At 45.6% G+C, this 13,014-nt stretch overlaps 1 protein-coding gene across 1 annotated transcript; it reads left to right on the top strand.

The window, feature by feature from the left end:
* The first annotated feature begins 10,802 nt into the window (after nucleotides 1-10,802).
* On the top strand, nucleotides 10,803-12,404 carry GPR6 (G protein-coupled receptor 6). Its single transcript, XM_071741186.1, has one exon. The coding sequence runs from the start codon at nucleotides 10,939-10,941 to the stop codon at nucleotides 11,944-11,946; it is 1,008 nt and encodes a 335-aa protein (XP_071597287.1). The 5' UTR covers nucleotides 10,803-10,938; the 3' UTR covers nucleotides 11,947-12,404.
* The last annotated feature ends 610 nt before the right edge of the window (nucleotides 12,405-13,014 follow it).

Genomic DNA, 13,014 nt, shown 5'->3' with positions numbered 1-13,014 from the left:
CTGTTGCTATGGGAAAACACACGTACAGTTGCATCAAGCATGTGCAGCAGGGGTAGGTGACAAGGCCAACATCAGAGCAGATCTTTGGGCTTATCTTCGAATATATTTCCTATTTCAAAGCAGACTGGGGGAAAATGAGACCAGAGTGCCTGAAGCACGGAGTTGCAAACCAGAACTCAGCAGTCTTCTTTTCCTGACTTGCAAAGGAAGCAGTCTTCACACCTAATATTAGCAAGGCACATCTGGCTTGCCAGCCTGCCCCTGGGGCTGTTTCCCAAGGAGTGGTGGGCTGGCAGGGTGGCAGGGGGAGGCAGCACAAAGCATCTTTCAACACCTCTTGGTGATTTACCAGGACTGAGGGAGAAAAAAAGACATCCCCAAACCCACCTGAGAAGCAGAGGCTTTAGGAGTAGCTCAGGATCCCAAAGGCATGATTCTCTGTGCCAGGTGGGGTTTGGTCCTGGACTGTCAGTACTCTCAAGCCAGGGTTCCCAAGATGTGTGGCAAATGTGCACACAACCATTCTGCACTGACGGGCACTGTTTGGTGGCGTCGTGGTCCAAAAAGTCTGGTGCTGAGGAATCCTCTACCCTGACCATCACAGCCTCCTGTTCTGAGGGACTGGGAAGTCTCACAGCAGCAATCTCAGCTTACTCTGGGACATTTTCTTCCTTTCCACGGCCACAGCAGGACTACGCGTTCTCTAACAGGAAGGAATTTTTTTGCCTTTCTTTTGATTTCTAGCCCAAATCTGAGCATGGTGCAGCTCATGTCCAGCAAGCAGCCTCCCACCCTAGACAGCTTGAGGTGGGATATGGGCCACCATTCTGTCTGCTCTGGAGTATCTGTTGGGACAGCTCTGTTTTGAAGGGTTTTCCCTGCTCTGCCTGTCCCTGCTATGGCAAGCTGAGAAGGTATTAGCCAGAGGCTGATGGGTTTTAGGGAAGCAAATAAATATGTCAAAAACGTCAAGTGTTGACCTAAAAGTACAAGCTGTGTTTGAACATACGTAATTATAAAGATATATTTGTGGCATCAAATAAAGTCAACAGCTGTAAAAGAAAAGTGTAATTGACTTATTGGACCCATTGCAAAACATTTATCTCTTGCTTTTCAAAATCATGTTTCATCACATTGGGTCCAACACTCTTTACAACCCTTTTGACTGCACTGGCAGAGAGCCTTGCCTTGCTGGCTCTGAACTTTACCAGACATGCTGTTGGGTGTTTTGAAATCGTTTTGTGGTTTGTTGATACTGAGTGATTTAGGAAAACACACTACTTACTTGACAACAAAGCAAAAACCCCTGATTCCCTCCTTTCCCCACTTTGCACTACTTGCTGTGACCTGACAGTGAGTCAGGTTTTGACACCTATGCCATGCACCTTCTTAGTACCACATGCAAACATTTAACATCTCAGTGTCACGTGGTACCAAGTTAAGCATTTGGGAGAAATCCAAGTCTCTTTTTCTGCATGGAGGTGTTTACCCCTTCAAAGGGGGGGGGATCTAATCCCATCAAATAAAAAGTCAGATAATGTGAGGTCTCTCCTGACCAGCTGTGCTAACCATGTTAGTTAGGTTTGCATCATATGTGACCTACCCAGTAGAGCTACCCATGCATCTGCTTTTAACCAGGATGGCTTCTTCCTCTGAAGAAAACAGAAAAAAGAAAGCTGCTTCTTTTCTTCTTCTGAAGAAAGCATCTTGTAGAGGGGGGCAGTGTGAGCTTTCTACAATGTTTCTGGAACTGCATCTTCAAGAGCAGACTGGTATGTACCATACCAACCAGCATACTGGTTGGTATGATGTCTAGGTGGCACCAAAGTTTCTGTCATTAAGCTCACATTCCCAGCCATTGCATTGCATTTTGGAAAACTGGCCATTTCAAAGCCCTAAATATACATCTGAGTGGTTGGCATTGCCTCCTGTTTGCACAATGTAAATGTCAACAGACCCTGACCAGGGGTACCTAGGCAACAGCTACTTTTGAGGTCAGTGATTAACTCTTCTTTGTCAGAACACAATTTATCACCAAATTAGCTCTGGCTGAATACAGTACTTTCTGGATTAAAAAAAGGCCTTCTTGCTATTTTTAGACTCTGAAAACCATTATTCTTCATTGCAAATGATGTTTGCTGCATTTTCTTCTGCTTGAAATACTGATGTTCATGAGGGGAGCAGTGTCTTTGGGCTGCTGCCCCATTACTACAGAATTCCCAAGAAGAGGAACCAAAGGCTCAGCTCAGTCACTTCACATTGTGACACTGTGTTTGTGGTCACATCAGGTAGCAATTGATTTTATTTTTCTATGGCACATATATGGACTGACTTGATTAGATAAAAAGTGGATGCTACCAGTTACCACATATATCAACAGCTTAGTAAAGTATCAACACTTGCATTTTGCTCTTTTCTTCCCTCTCTAGAGCACTTTGCTAACTTCAGTTCTTCAAACTGCCTCTTCTTTTTTTTTTTTTTTTTTTTTTTCAGAAACTTCTAGCTAGTGATTCAAACTATAATTTTTGTTTTAAAACTCTATGTAGAGTAGCACTGTGTTTCAAACCCATTCTGCTATCTCATAGGACTTTTTTAGAAATAATAGTAGAAACCTGACAGTATGTATTAAAAGGTCATTCTAGAGGACAGTTCAGGAAACAGACCCCTCTGCAGGTAGCCTGAAGAAGTCTCTGGGAGAGCCTATAGCACCCTTCCCAATACCTGAAGGGGCCTACAGGAAAGCTGAGGAGGAATTTTTTCAAGGATGTGTAGTGACAGGACAAGGGGAAATGGTTGTAAACTGGAAGAGGGAGGATTTAAGTTAGATATTAGGAAGAAATCTTTAGTGTGAGGGTGGTGAGACTGGCACAGGTCGCCCAGGGAAGCTGTGGCAGCCTCCTCCCTGGAAGTGTTCAAGGCCAGGCTGGATGGGGCTTGGAGCAGCCTGGTCTGGTGGGAAGTGTCCCTGCCCATGGCAGGGGGATTGGAACTGTGTGATCTTTAAGGTCCCTTCCAAACCAAACCATTCTATGATTCTGTGATACAGAGATTAAACAATTGTCCTGCTGCCCAGAAAACTACTTGTTTGTGATCTAAGTCAGTCTGAGTATTTTTGGGGGGTGTTCAGACTGATGGATATTACACCACTGGGCCCTACCCCTGCAGTGGCTGCTGCCAAGATGAGCATGGGCTCCCCTGTGGGGACAGGAGGAAGGGACAGGGCTGGGTGCCCACAGGAAAGCTGTGGCTTTGCTCACTGCCAGCACCTGAGCATTGCCTTTCCTGTGGATTTCTTCCAGCCTTTCATGCTACCTTGGCAGATGTAACACCCCAGCTTGTAAGCAATCCATGATGCTAATAACTTCAGCCTTGCCAACTTTACCCTTGGCTTACCTTTATATTAAAACTGACACCACCAGAAAAAGAAAAAAAAGAAAAAAAAACCAAAAAACCAACCCACCAAACAACACCGAAAAACCAAACAAAAATGCCCAACAAAAAACTTTTCTGAGAATTTACAATTCTCTTTTACTGCTTCAGCTAAATAATCATCAATTTGTTTCTTGCTGGCAGGGCCTCAGTCTGTTGAGCAGTAACAGGCTTGTTTTGAAGTTGTTTTAATTTGTTCTCTTACAAGAAATATCTTTGGCTGAGTGTTGCCAAGCTGACGTGTAAAGAAATATGATACTGTGTTTGTACCTGGAAGACCCAAATAACATATGTAAAGCACTAACAATTATAATAATCAGTGTATATATATATATCCAGCATATGTGTGTGTTTGTTTGTGTGTGTGTATATGTATGTGTGTATATATATATATATATATATCCCCTGCACTCCCACTGGCAGGCAGGGAGCTTGTTTTCTTTCTGTGCTGTGCCCCACTACTGAAGGTACAGTTGTCTTCTCTGCAGTAGCTCTTCAGCCACTTTTTCACCATTAACAAACATGATCCTATCTTTTCTTCAGTGTCCTTTTCATATGCAATCTTCACTGGTTCCAGGATGTCCACCACTATAAGAACACCACCGAGGTGCTGGAACATATCAGGAGAAGGGTAATGAAGCTGCTGAAGGGTTTAGAGAACAAGTCTTATGGTGAGCAGCTGAGGGAATGGGAGTTGTTTAGTCTGGAGAAAGGAGGCTGAGGGGACACCTTTTTGCTCTCTACAACTACCTGAAAAGAGTTTGTAACAAGGTAGGGGTTGCTCTTTTCTCTCAAGTCAAGTGATAAGACAAGAGGAAATGGCCTCGAGTAGTGCCAGGGGAGTTTAAGGCTGGATATTAGGAAACACTTCACCTAAAGGCTTGTCAGGCTGCCCAGGTCAGTGGTGGAGTCACTATCCCTGAAGATGTTTGTAAGATGTGTAGATGTGGTGTTTAGGCACATGGTTTAGTGGTGGACTTGGCAGTGTTGGATTAACGATTGGACTTGATGATCTTAAAGGTCTTTTCCAGCTTAAATCATTCTATGATTTCTTATAGTTTAGTGTTTCTTGGCTACCATCTTGTAATTGTGGGGTTAGGTGACCCCTAGAAAAGATTGCCTATGGAGATGAGAAAAACTCCATCATTGGATTTTTAAGTAAATCTTAAGGGCAAATTGGAAACCCATTTATCAGGAATAGTTTAAGTATAGCTGATTTTGAAATGAGGCTGTGTGAGAGCAACTAGAGAAAGCACAGGCAAGAAAACCTGACCACAGCCTCACAGAGTGAGTGAAGATGGGGATTTTAGTTCCATCTCAAAGGGCCTATTTCTATAGTGCATGTAGTGACCACTTAATGCCATGTAGTTGTTGGCCCAAATTTTCTGTAGGGCATGTAGTTAATTCATTCCCATGGGAGATGTGTAGTAGGGAAACAGACCTCCTGCTCCATTTCTAGAGGGACTTGTTCACTCTGTGTCTGGACAAAAATTCCCTCCTAGCTTTTAAAGAAAATGGATGAATAAGCCCTGCTCAGGTCTCTAATACCAAGGACAAGGCTACCAATTTTTAAGAGAGTTTTCTAGTGCACATCCTTCTCATGTCAGAGGTGCAACTTTGCTGCCTCAGTATGATCCTCTGGCCAGCTCCAGGGAAGTCAAAGCTGTACTTTTTCCCTTTTCCCTTTGGATGCTATTTGGATCTCTGCCTGCTCAAGGTTTCCTGGCTTAGAAATAGATTTTTTTTGCTATTTGTTAGGGGGCATATACCTTACTGTAGTTCCCTAAGCTGTTTATAGGGACTGGCCCTCAGAGCCAGTTCTGTGCTGCAGTCAGAGAAATTGCTCATGGGTGACAGTGGCACTGTCTACTTGCAGTCTCTGAGAAAGCAATTTCAGAGATGAAGATGGGCACAGTGCTTTTTCCACAATGAAATTTATTTTTAGTTTGCATTCTGGTACCTGGAAAAATTGTTTTCAAACTCGCTATTACTTTTAATGATAAGACATATCTACATCTGGTAAGATCACGTGAAACAATGCAAATATTTTAGTGAAATACATTTGCAGCTTCTTTTTACAAAGCTGCAAAAAGCAATTGGGTAGGTAAAGTCAGCACTTCCTCACTTGGATGTGCAGAAAAGCCCTTGAACAATGTAAAGGCTAGTTGGAAGCCATTTAGAAACTTATGCAAAAAGGTTTTGAAAAAGTTTAAAAGAACAAAAATAATAAAAGACCTTGTTCCATTGCACTTGATGACACATCTAACAATGAATAACCTTTGCTGATGATTATTTCTTTCCATCAACATAAAAAGCAGGGCAAGGAAGGAAAAGTTGCAAAATACATGTATTTAGCTTCAGTGTATTCATCCCTTATCTCTAGAAATAAACAGAGTGGATCAGAGGCTATCCTTTTCAATAAAGGTAAGCAATGACTGTGCCTTTCCTAACAAACTTTATATAAACCCATCTGCAGCTCTGCCAGCATCCAAGTGTTGCTGGCAAATATTGTTCCTCTGATAGCTCAGCCAGGTCCTCTGGCTTGTCCAGGCTGGTGGAAGTGAGCTGACAGATGTGGAGATTGCTAAGCAGATATGGAGATCACTCTCATAGTCACTGGATCCCTATTAAAAGATGATATGAAAGGTCAAGCACCTGGAAAAAAAAAATTATAAGCAGCTCTGGGTGATGAGCACTAAGAGGATTCTCCCAGGGAAGAGTTCCTGCCCAACAAAGCTTAAGAGGCCAAAGTTGCATCAAAAACTCATCCTGTCTGAAGTGGCAGTGATGGGAGCCTGTGACTGTGCTGCTGTCAGCCTAGGGCAGAACCAGCAGGTGCCAAAACCGTGGGATGGGGCAAGGAGAGGAGAGGCATGGGGAGGATCCAGCCCCACAAAGGAATAGAGGTGGAGGAAGACTCTTACTTTACATTGCTGCAAAATTTCTCTATAGCCATAAATGAAAGCTCAAAATAGTGTTCTCTATGCTTTCATTTTTCTGTATGTACCTACATCTGCGTTTTCTTCTCACTAAACTAGAAATGCATGATGGTTCAAATTCTGTAGGTTTCAGCATAAGGTCCAGTCTGCATTCATCCCTGATGCTAAGTATTTGTTACACTATTTAAAGCATGCTTTCACCTGCTTATGTGAAGTTTATCCCTGTGCTTTCTGCTTGTGATTCAGCTACCACACAGCCCATCGTGCCACTTTCCAAAGCACCCATAAAATCCAGTGGAGAAACGCAGCTTTGTGAACAGAATAGAGTAACACAGAATTTTCATCCCAAGTACGTGCTAGAAAACCTGGGATAGCTGTGCTCGTGTGTTTATGCCCTCACATATAGCACAACCGTACAAGTAAAATAGATTTTACAGACATGCAGACTGTTTTCTGGACTGTACCTGCAGGAAGGACAGAGGAGCCAGGCAGCTGAACACTCATCCCAGGAGGACTGACAGCACTGAGAGTGCTCCATCAGGAAGCACAGTCAAGGACTGCATGGAAAGCACAATGTGTGGTGGACAATCAGAGTTGTGAAGGATGCGACTGAAATGCTAAACGGTGCCTGAACCCTGGCACGTTACATTATCAGTAGGTTTTGTAGTCCAGCATATTTGCAGGTGGATGCCTGCCTGAAGGGTCAGCCAGGGGGACCTCGTCATCAAGGAGGACCTCGTCATCAATGACACCAGGTGATGAAGCTGAGTTCATTATTTCAGGAAAATGAAACATTTGAAGAGGTGCCCAAGTGGATCGCTGGGTTTTCAAAACATCTTTTCACAGCAGCTGCATAGAAATCTCTGAAATGTCAGTGCTGGTTAGCTCACCATCTGTGTTATTCCCCTCTCCCTTCCCCTCCTCCTACCTTTATTCTGAGGCTTCTTTATGTTGCCAGAAGAAAAATGACTCTTCGGTATTTTCAGCATGTTATCAGAAAGATAAATTTTGAAATGCTTTTTTTTTGGTTCCAACTCATGCTATGTAAAGCACATTTAATATACTTAACATTTACTCAGCCTACTTATTAATCATTAAAGAATACCAACTATCAAAATAATCCATAATTAACTGAAATTAAATAATCAAATAATAAAATTACACCATAATATTTCTCAGCTCTCAGAACAGATGGAGAAGTCAAGCAGAGAGTTTTTAGATCATTTATTTCAGCAAGTTTTTAATCTTGTTGCTGCTTAATTTTCAGAAATTTGCTGAGATAATTACCGAGTTATATCATATCCTGTGCTTAGGTCTGCACTGCTTGAAGAGAGCTTTTTATTTTTATGTCCTCCCATGAGGTTTGTGGACCCAGTCTCAGCTAGGAAGCGAAGATGAAAACATCTTGATGGCAGCACAGGAGGTCTGGCCAGGCTTCTCTCTCCTCTGCTTGTTGTGATGCTGTGGTAACTGAGTGTGGCTGTAGGATCCCAGCTTCACCTACTCTTTGAATCCTCTTTTTCCCACAATCAAAAGCAATCCAAATGGCTCACCTTTTGTTGGAGTGACCGATGTGAGAAGCTGTACTAAGAGGGTAAGAGGCCTTAAACAGTAGCTCTGGAAATATAAACAGTTCCCAAGGAGGTGTAACCATGTTAATATGTGTGGAATTAGTCACTAACCCTGCCAACTGATTCTTGGCAACGTGAGGGAGATGAGGGAGATGTAGAGCACTGCTCGCTGAGCACAGTAAGGACCTGGTACAGACTGCAAAAGCCTCCCCCTCTTGAAAGGGTAAAAGTCCAAGGAAATGGAAGGACTATGGAGCCAGGAGAACTCAGAAAACATCTGACAACAAGGAGACAAGTCAAGCTGGATACATGCATCTCTCTTTCAGAGACACGCCACAACGCTTGAACAATTTTTTTCTGCTTGAAATTCAAATTTATAAACTGTATCTCAAGAGAAAAATAGATCACAGATCACAGAATCACAGAATATCAGGGGTTGGAAGACACCTCTGGAGGTCATCTAGCCCAACCCCCCTGCCAGAGCAGATGGTCACATCAGTCTGAAGCAGTCAGATTGTTCTAACGACTCAGAAAAACACTGACAACAGGTAGAGAATATGAGACTGGACTGGCTTGTAGTTTAAAAACTCTTCCTAAATCTTATTCTGAGATGCTAATGCACTCATGCAGTTTCACCACATGAGAAGACTTCTGCCTTGACAGCATGGGTTGTCAATGTTTTCGTTAAGGAAAAAGTTTTCAGGGAAAAAAGAGGTTTAAAATTATGTACACACAAAATATAAAAAGCAAACCCTTCCTCATGATATACCTGCTTATAGAAATACCACATGTTTCCCAGAGGTAATAGGCTGGCCAAAGATGTGACAAATCACCCACAGCTGGGACCTTCCACACAACATTTCACTACAGAGAAGCATAAATTATGTTTCTTTCTGTGTTTTACAAATGCCACAAAAATACTGAGGATTTTATCATTTCCTTGTGGAGCCCAGCTGGTTGAAATACGCCATTTCTCTATGGTAGCTAGATTGGAAAAATTCCTTTGAGTAAGCCCCAAAATTTACCTTTATCTTGGATTTTCCCTACCTTCTTTTGCCTTGCTTTGTAGCACCCTTTCATACACCTGGATTCTTGTGGTCTCAGTCTTAATCTTAACACAAGCTGACGTTGACCATTTCTAACCTGTTCTTTTTTTTTTTTTTTTTTTTTTTTTTTGGCAAAATGAATAAGGCAACCCTGCATTTTCTGCACTAGAGTGGGGGTACATGACCAACCGCTTAAACTGTGTGAACTTGCAAACTGTTCTTAAACCTTCTTGCAGCTGTTTTTGCAATTGGAACACCTAGAAAGGCATTGGAGAATATACAGACAGTGGGGCACCATGCAGGACAAGGAGTTGTAGGTACAAGTTGCAATTAAGGAAAGACCAACTATAAAAAAAGGAAAAAAATCTTTACAATTGAGGGCAAAGTACAGGCACATTGCCTAGAGAAGTTGTAGAAGCTCCTTCTGTGGAGATACCCAGATCCTTTCCTTGATGAAGGAAAAAACCCCAAGGAAAACCTTTGCACGGCCAATGCTGTCCCTGCTCTGAGCAGGTGGTAGGACCAGAGAGATGCTCCAGACTGACCTTCATGGGTTCCTTCCAACTTAAACTATTGTGAGATTTGTGTTTCAGAAATCCTGGGTAGCAATGGGTTCAGCTGTTTGCAGAGACAGAAAGTGTCCACAGCTTGTCTTGGTAACAGTATCCAGCCTGCAGGTTGTGGATGGGGCTGGATGTAATGAATGCAGACATCCTTTGAAGATTCCCACATTTTACAGTGGCACAGCCTATGTGCTTTCTCCATTTGGACAGCCCAAGGCAGTGAACGTATTTTCTTTAAATTAATTTTTCAGAATTGTGTCTAAATGCTTTGCATGCTGTTTCCATAACCGAGAAGTGATTTTATTTCCACATTCTTTTGATCAGCAGTCGGCCATCACAGAGCAACCACGATCTCCCAGGGTGGGGGGTGAGGGGTGCACCTTTTGGCTTGTCCTCTTAGCAGGAGGAAAGCCACTTTGCTACTGATGGAAATTACTTCCTGCCCACGTTTCTTTGGCTCTGGGTTTGGTGGCCAAAGGCAGTTATCCTTTGCTTCACCGATTCAGGTGCTCTAGAGGGAAATACCTCGGCTGCTGGTTCACTGCGAGATGCAAAGGGTTAGACAAGGACAGAGGCCGCCTATTTTTATGCCCGTGGAATCGGGGCTCCTCCGGATTGACTTTATCATGTGGGGGGACCACAGGGAGAGTGCGGATGCTTTCGCTAGCAAACTGACTGCTAACCCCAGAGTATATCGTGTTCGGAGAGGATGGATGAGCATGAACCGGGCTTTTTCGTAGGCACTGACGGCGCTGTTTGGTAACCTCTACCTTCGGTGCAGTACGAACACGAAACTTGCCGTATTTCTCCCCGCAAACGCGCCGCGGTTGAGAGCGGGAAAATCTACTGTGAAGCGAGGGAAATGAAGCAGGGGGAGAGCAGAGCCGAGCCGAGTGCTCCTCCTGTCCGGCAGCCCCAAGGGCATTTCGCTCCGCTCTTACCCCGGGGCAAACCCTCCGGCTCCGGGTCCGTGCCCCGCAGCCGAACCGCAGACGGATCGGGGAGCGCTGGCTGAGGATTTAGGGGAGGCAGACGGACTCTCCCGTACCAGCACCACGGAGCAACCCAATGCCCTCCCACCTCCACCCCTGCTTACCCCCCGCACTCTCCCCCCGTCAATCCCCCCTTCACCGGCAGCGCCCGCCCTGCCCCCTGACGTCAGCACCGCGCGGTCCGGTCCGGTCCGGCCCAAAGCCGCGGCGGGCGGGGTCCGGGGGGGCGGGGCGGAGGTTGGGGAGGGGGGAGCTGGGGGGCGGTCGGTCCGGCGGGAAAGTTCTGCGGGTTCAGCAGCAAGGCGGGCGCGGCACCGCGGCTCCGATGCGCGCCCCGCCACCCCGCCGCCCCCGCTCACCGCCTCTGCCCCCGCACAGCTGCGGCCGCCCGGGCGGCGATGGAGGCAGCGGCGGCCCTGAACGAGAGCGGGGCGGCCGCCCCCCGGCTGCCAGCCAGCGGCGGTGGTGGCGGTGGTGGCGGTGGCAACGCCTCGCTGGAGCTTTCGTCGCGACCCCCGGCGCCCGCCGGTCTCAACCCCTGGGATGTGATGCTCTGCGTCTCCGGCACCGCCATCGCCTGCGAGAACGCCCTGGTGGTGGCCATCATCTGCTACTCGCCCGCCCTGCGCACCCCCATGTTCGTGCTGGTGGGCAGTCTGGCCACTGCCGACCTCCTGGCCGGTCTCGGCCTCATCCTCAACTTCGTTTTCCAGTACGTGATCCGCTCCGAGACGGTCAGCCTGCTGACGGTGGGATTCCTCGTCGCCTCCTTCGCCGCCTCTGTGAGTAGCTTGCTGGCCATCACGGTCGACCGCTACCTCTCCCTCTACAACGCCCTAACCTACTACTCGGAGAGGACGGTGCTCTGCGTCCACACCATGCTGGCGGGCGCTTGGGGGGTTTCCCTCTGCCTGGGGCTGCTGCCCGTCCTGGGCTGGAACTGCCTCCACGACCGTACCACCTGCAGCGTCGTAAGACCCTTGACCAAGAGCAATGTGACGCTACTGTCCGCCTCGTTCTTTCTCATTTTCCTCATCATGCTCCATCTCTACATCGAGATCTGCAAGATCGTTTGCAGACATGCCCACCAGATAGCTCTCCAGCAGCACTTCCTGACTGCTTCGCACTATGTTGCCACCAAAAAAGGGGTCTCTACCCTCGCTATAATCCTCGGGACTTTTGGGGCCAGCTGGCTGCCTTTTGCCATCTACTGTGTGGTGGGGGACCCCAACTACCCTTCGGTGTACACCTACGCCACGCTCCTACCTGCGACCTACAACTCCATGATCAACCCCATCATTTACGCCTACAGAAACCAGGAAATCCAGAGGTCCATGTGGGTGCTCTTCTGTGGCTGCTTTCAGGCTAAAGTGTCCTTTCGCTCCCGGTCCCCCAGCGATGTCTGAGTGACTTTTCTCTCTGTCATACCACACCAAGTGACAATCTACCCAGTGAACTATTACAGCAGTGCCTGGTCTAAACTTCAAACTAAGTCGTGAAGTCGTCAGAAACATGCTTAAGTATTAGCACTTTATACATGTTTGTATCTCTGAGAGTGGTTTGGGGTACGTAGTTTGGGGGTTCCATGGGGTGGGGGGAAGAGTGGTTGTATATAAATTTGCACATCACATTTGTGAAAACATTCCGTTACTGCTTGATTATAGCACCTTATTTCTAGCTGCTGATCTGCCAAAACAGTGTTGCCTTTCTGAAGGGCAGAGAGAAAGTAAGTGGTATTTGTGTTGTATTTCTATGTGTGTGTGTTGGGGGGGGAGGCGTGGTGTATGTATGTGTGTATCTCGACTTTGCTGCACAATATTGATAAATTATAACATTTTCTATACAAATAAAAACATTTAAGATACATGGTTGTGGTTTTAGATGCTTTTAGAAATAAGAGAGCTGGCAAATTTGCCAGTTGAGCAAAGTCCCTTTGTTTGCTTTAAGCTCCCGGTGTAATTCCACCTAAAGAGATCATCATTCGCCATGGAGATTAAATACTGCACTAAGAAGGACACCTTCCTGCTTTCTTGTTTGTTTAGTCTCTGCTTTACTGTCGAATCAAAGAGCACAAACTTCTTTTCATTCTCCATCAGCCAAAGAAGCAAAAAGCTCAGTGAAACCGGCTGCTACTTACAGCTATTCACCAGGTTTTCAGTAGCTTTCATCTTCAAGTTATAAATGAAGCTGTTATGATAATGTTCCATTAAAAACTTACCAAACTGTGGGGGAAGTTGGGCTTTAGGCTGGGTCCTTTTTTTCCACTTTTAGTCTAACATTGGAGGGGAAAAAGGAAAAAAAAAATGATTTGATAAAAGCCTGTAAAACACCACAATAAATTTACTTTCCTTATCTGAGGTTCTGAGGGGAACCTGAATTGTTTCTCCCTCTCCCTTTTTTTTTTTTTTTTACAGTGTGCATGTGCACACTGTAGAAAAATAATATTAAGTGCATCTTTGCTGTCTGCCTGTCTC

The sequence above is a fragment of the Heliangelus exortis genome, chromosome 3 (genome assembly GCF_036169615.1).
Source record: "Heliangelus exortis chromosome 3, bHelExo1.hap1, whole genome shotgun sequence".
Taxonomy (NCBI): Eukaryota; Metazoa; Chordata; class Aves; order Apodiformes; family Trochilidae; genus Heliangelus; species Heliangelus exortis.
Note: the sequence above shows the minus strand (reverse complement) of the source record. Positions and strands in the feature narration are given on the sequence as shown.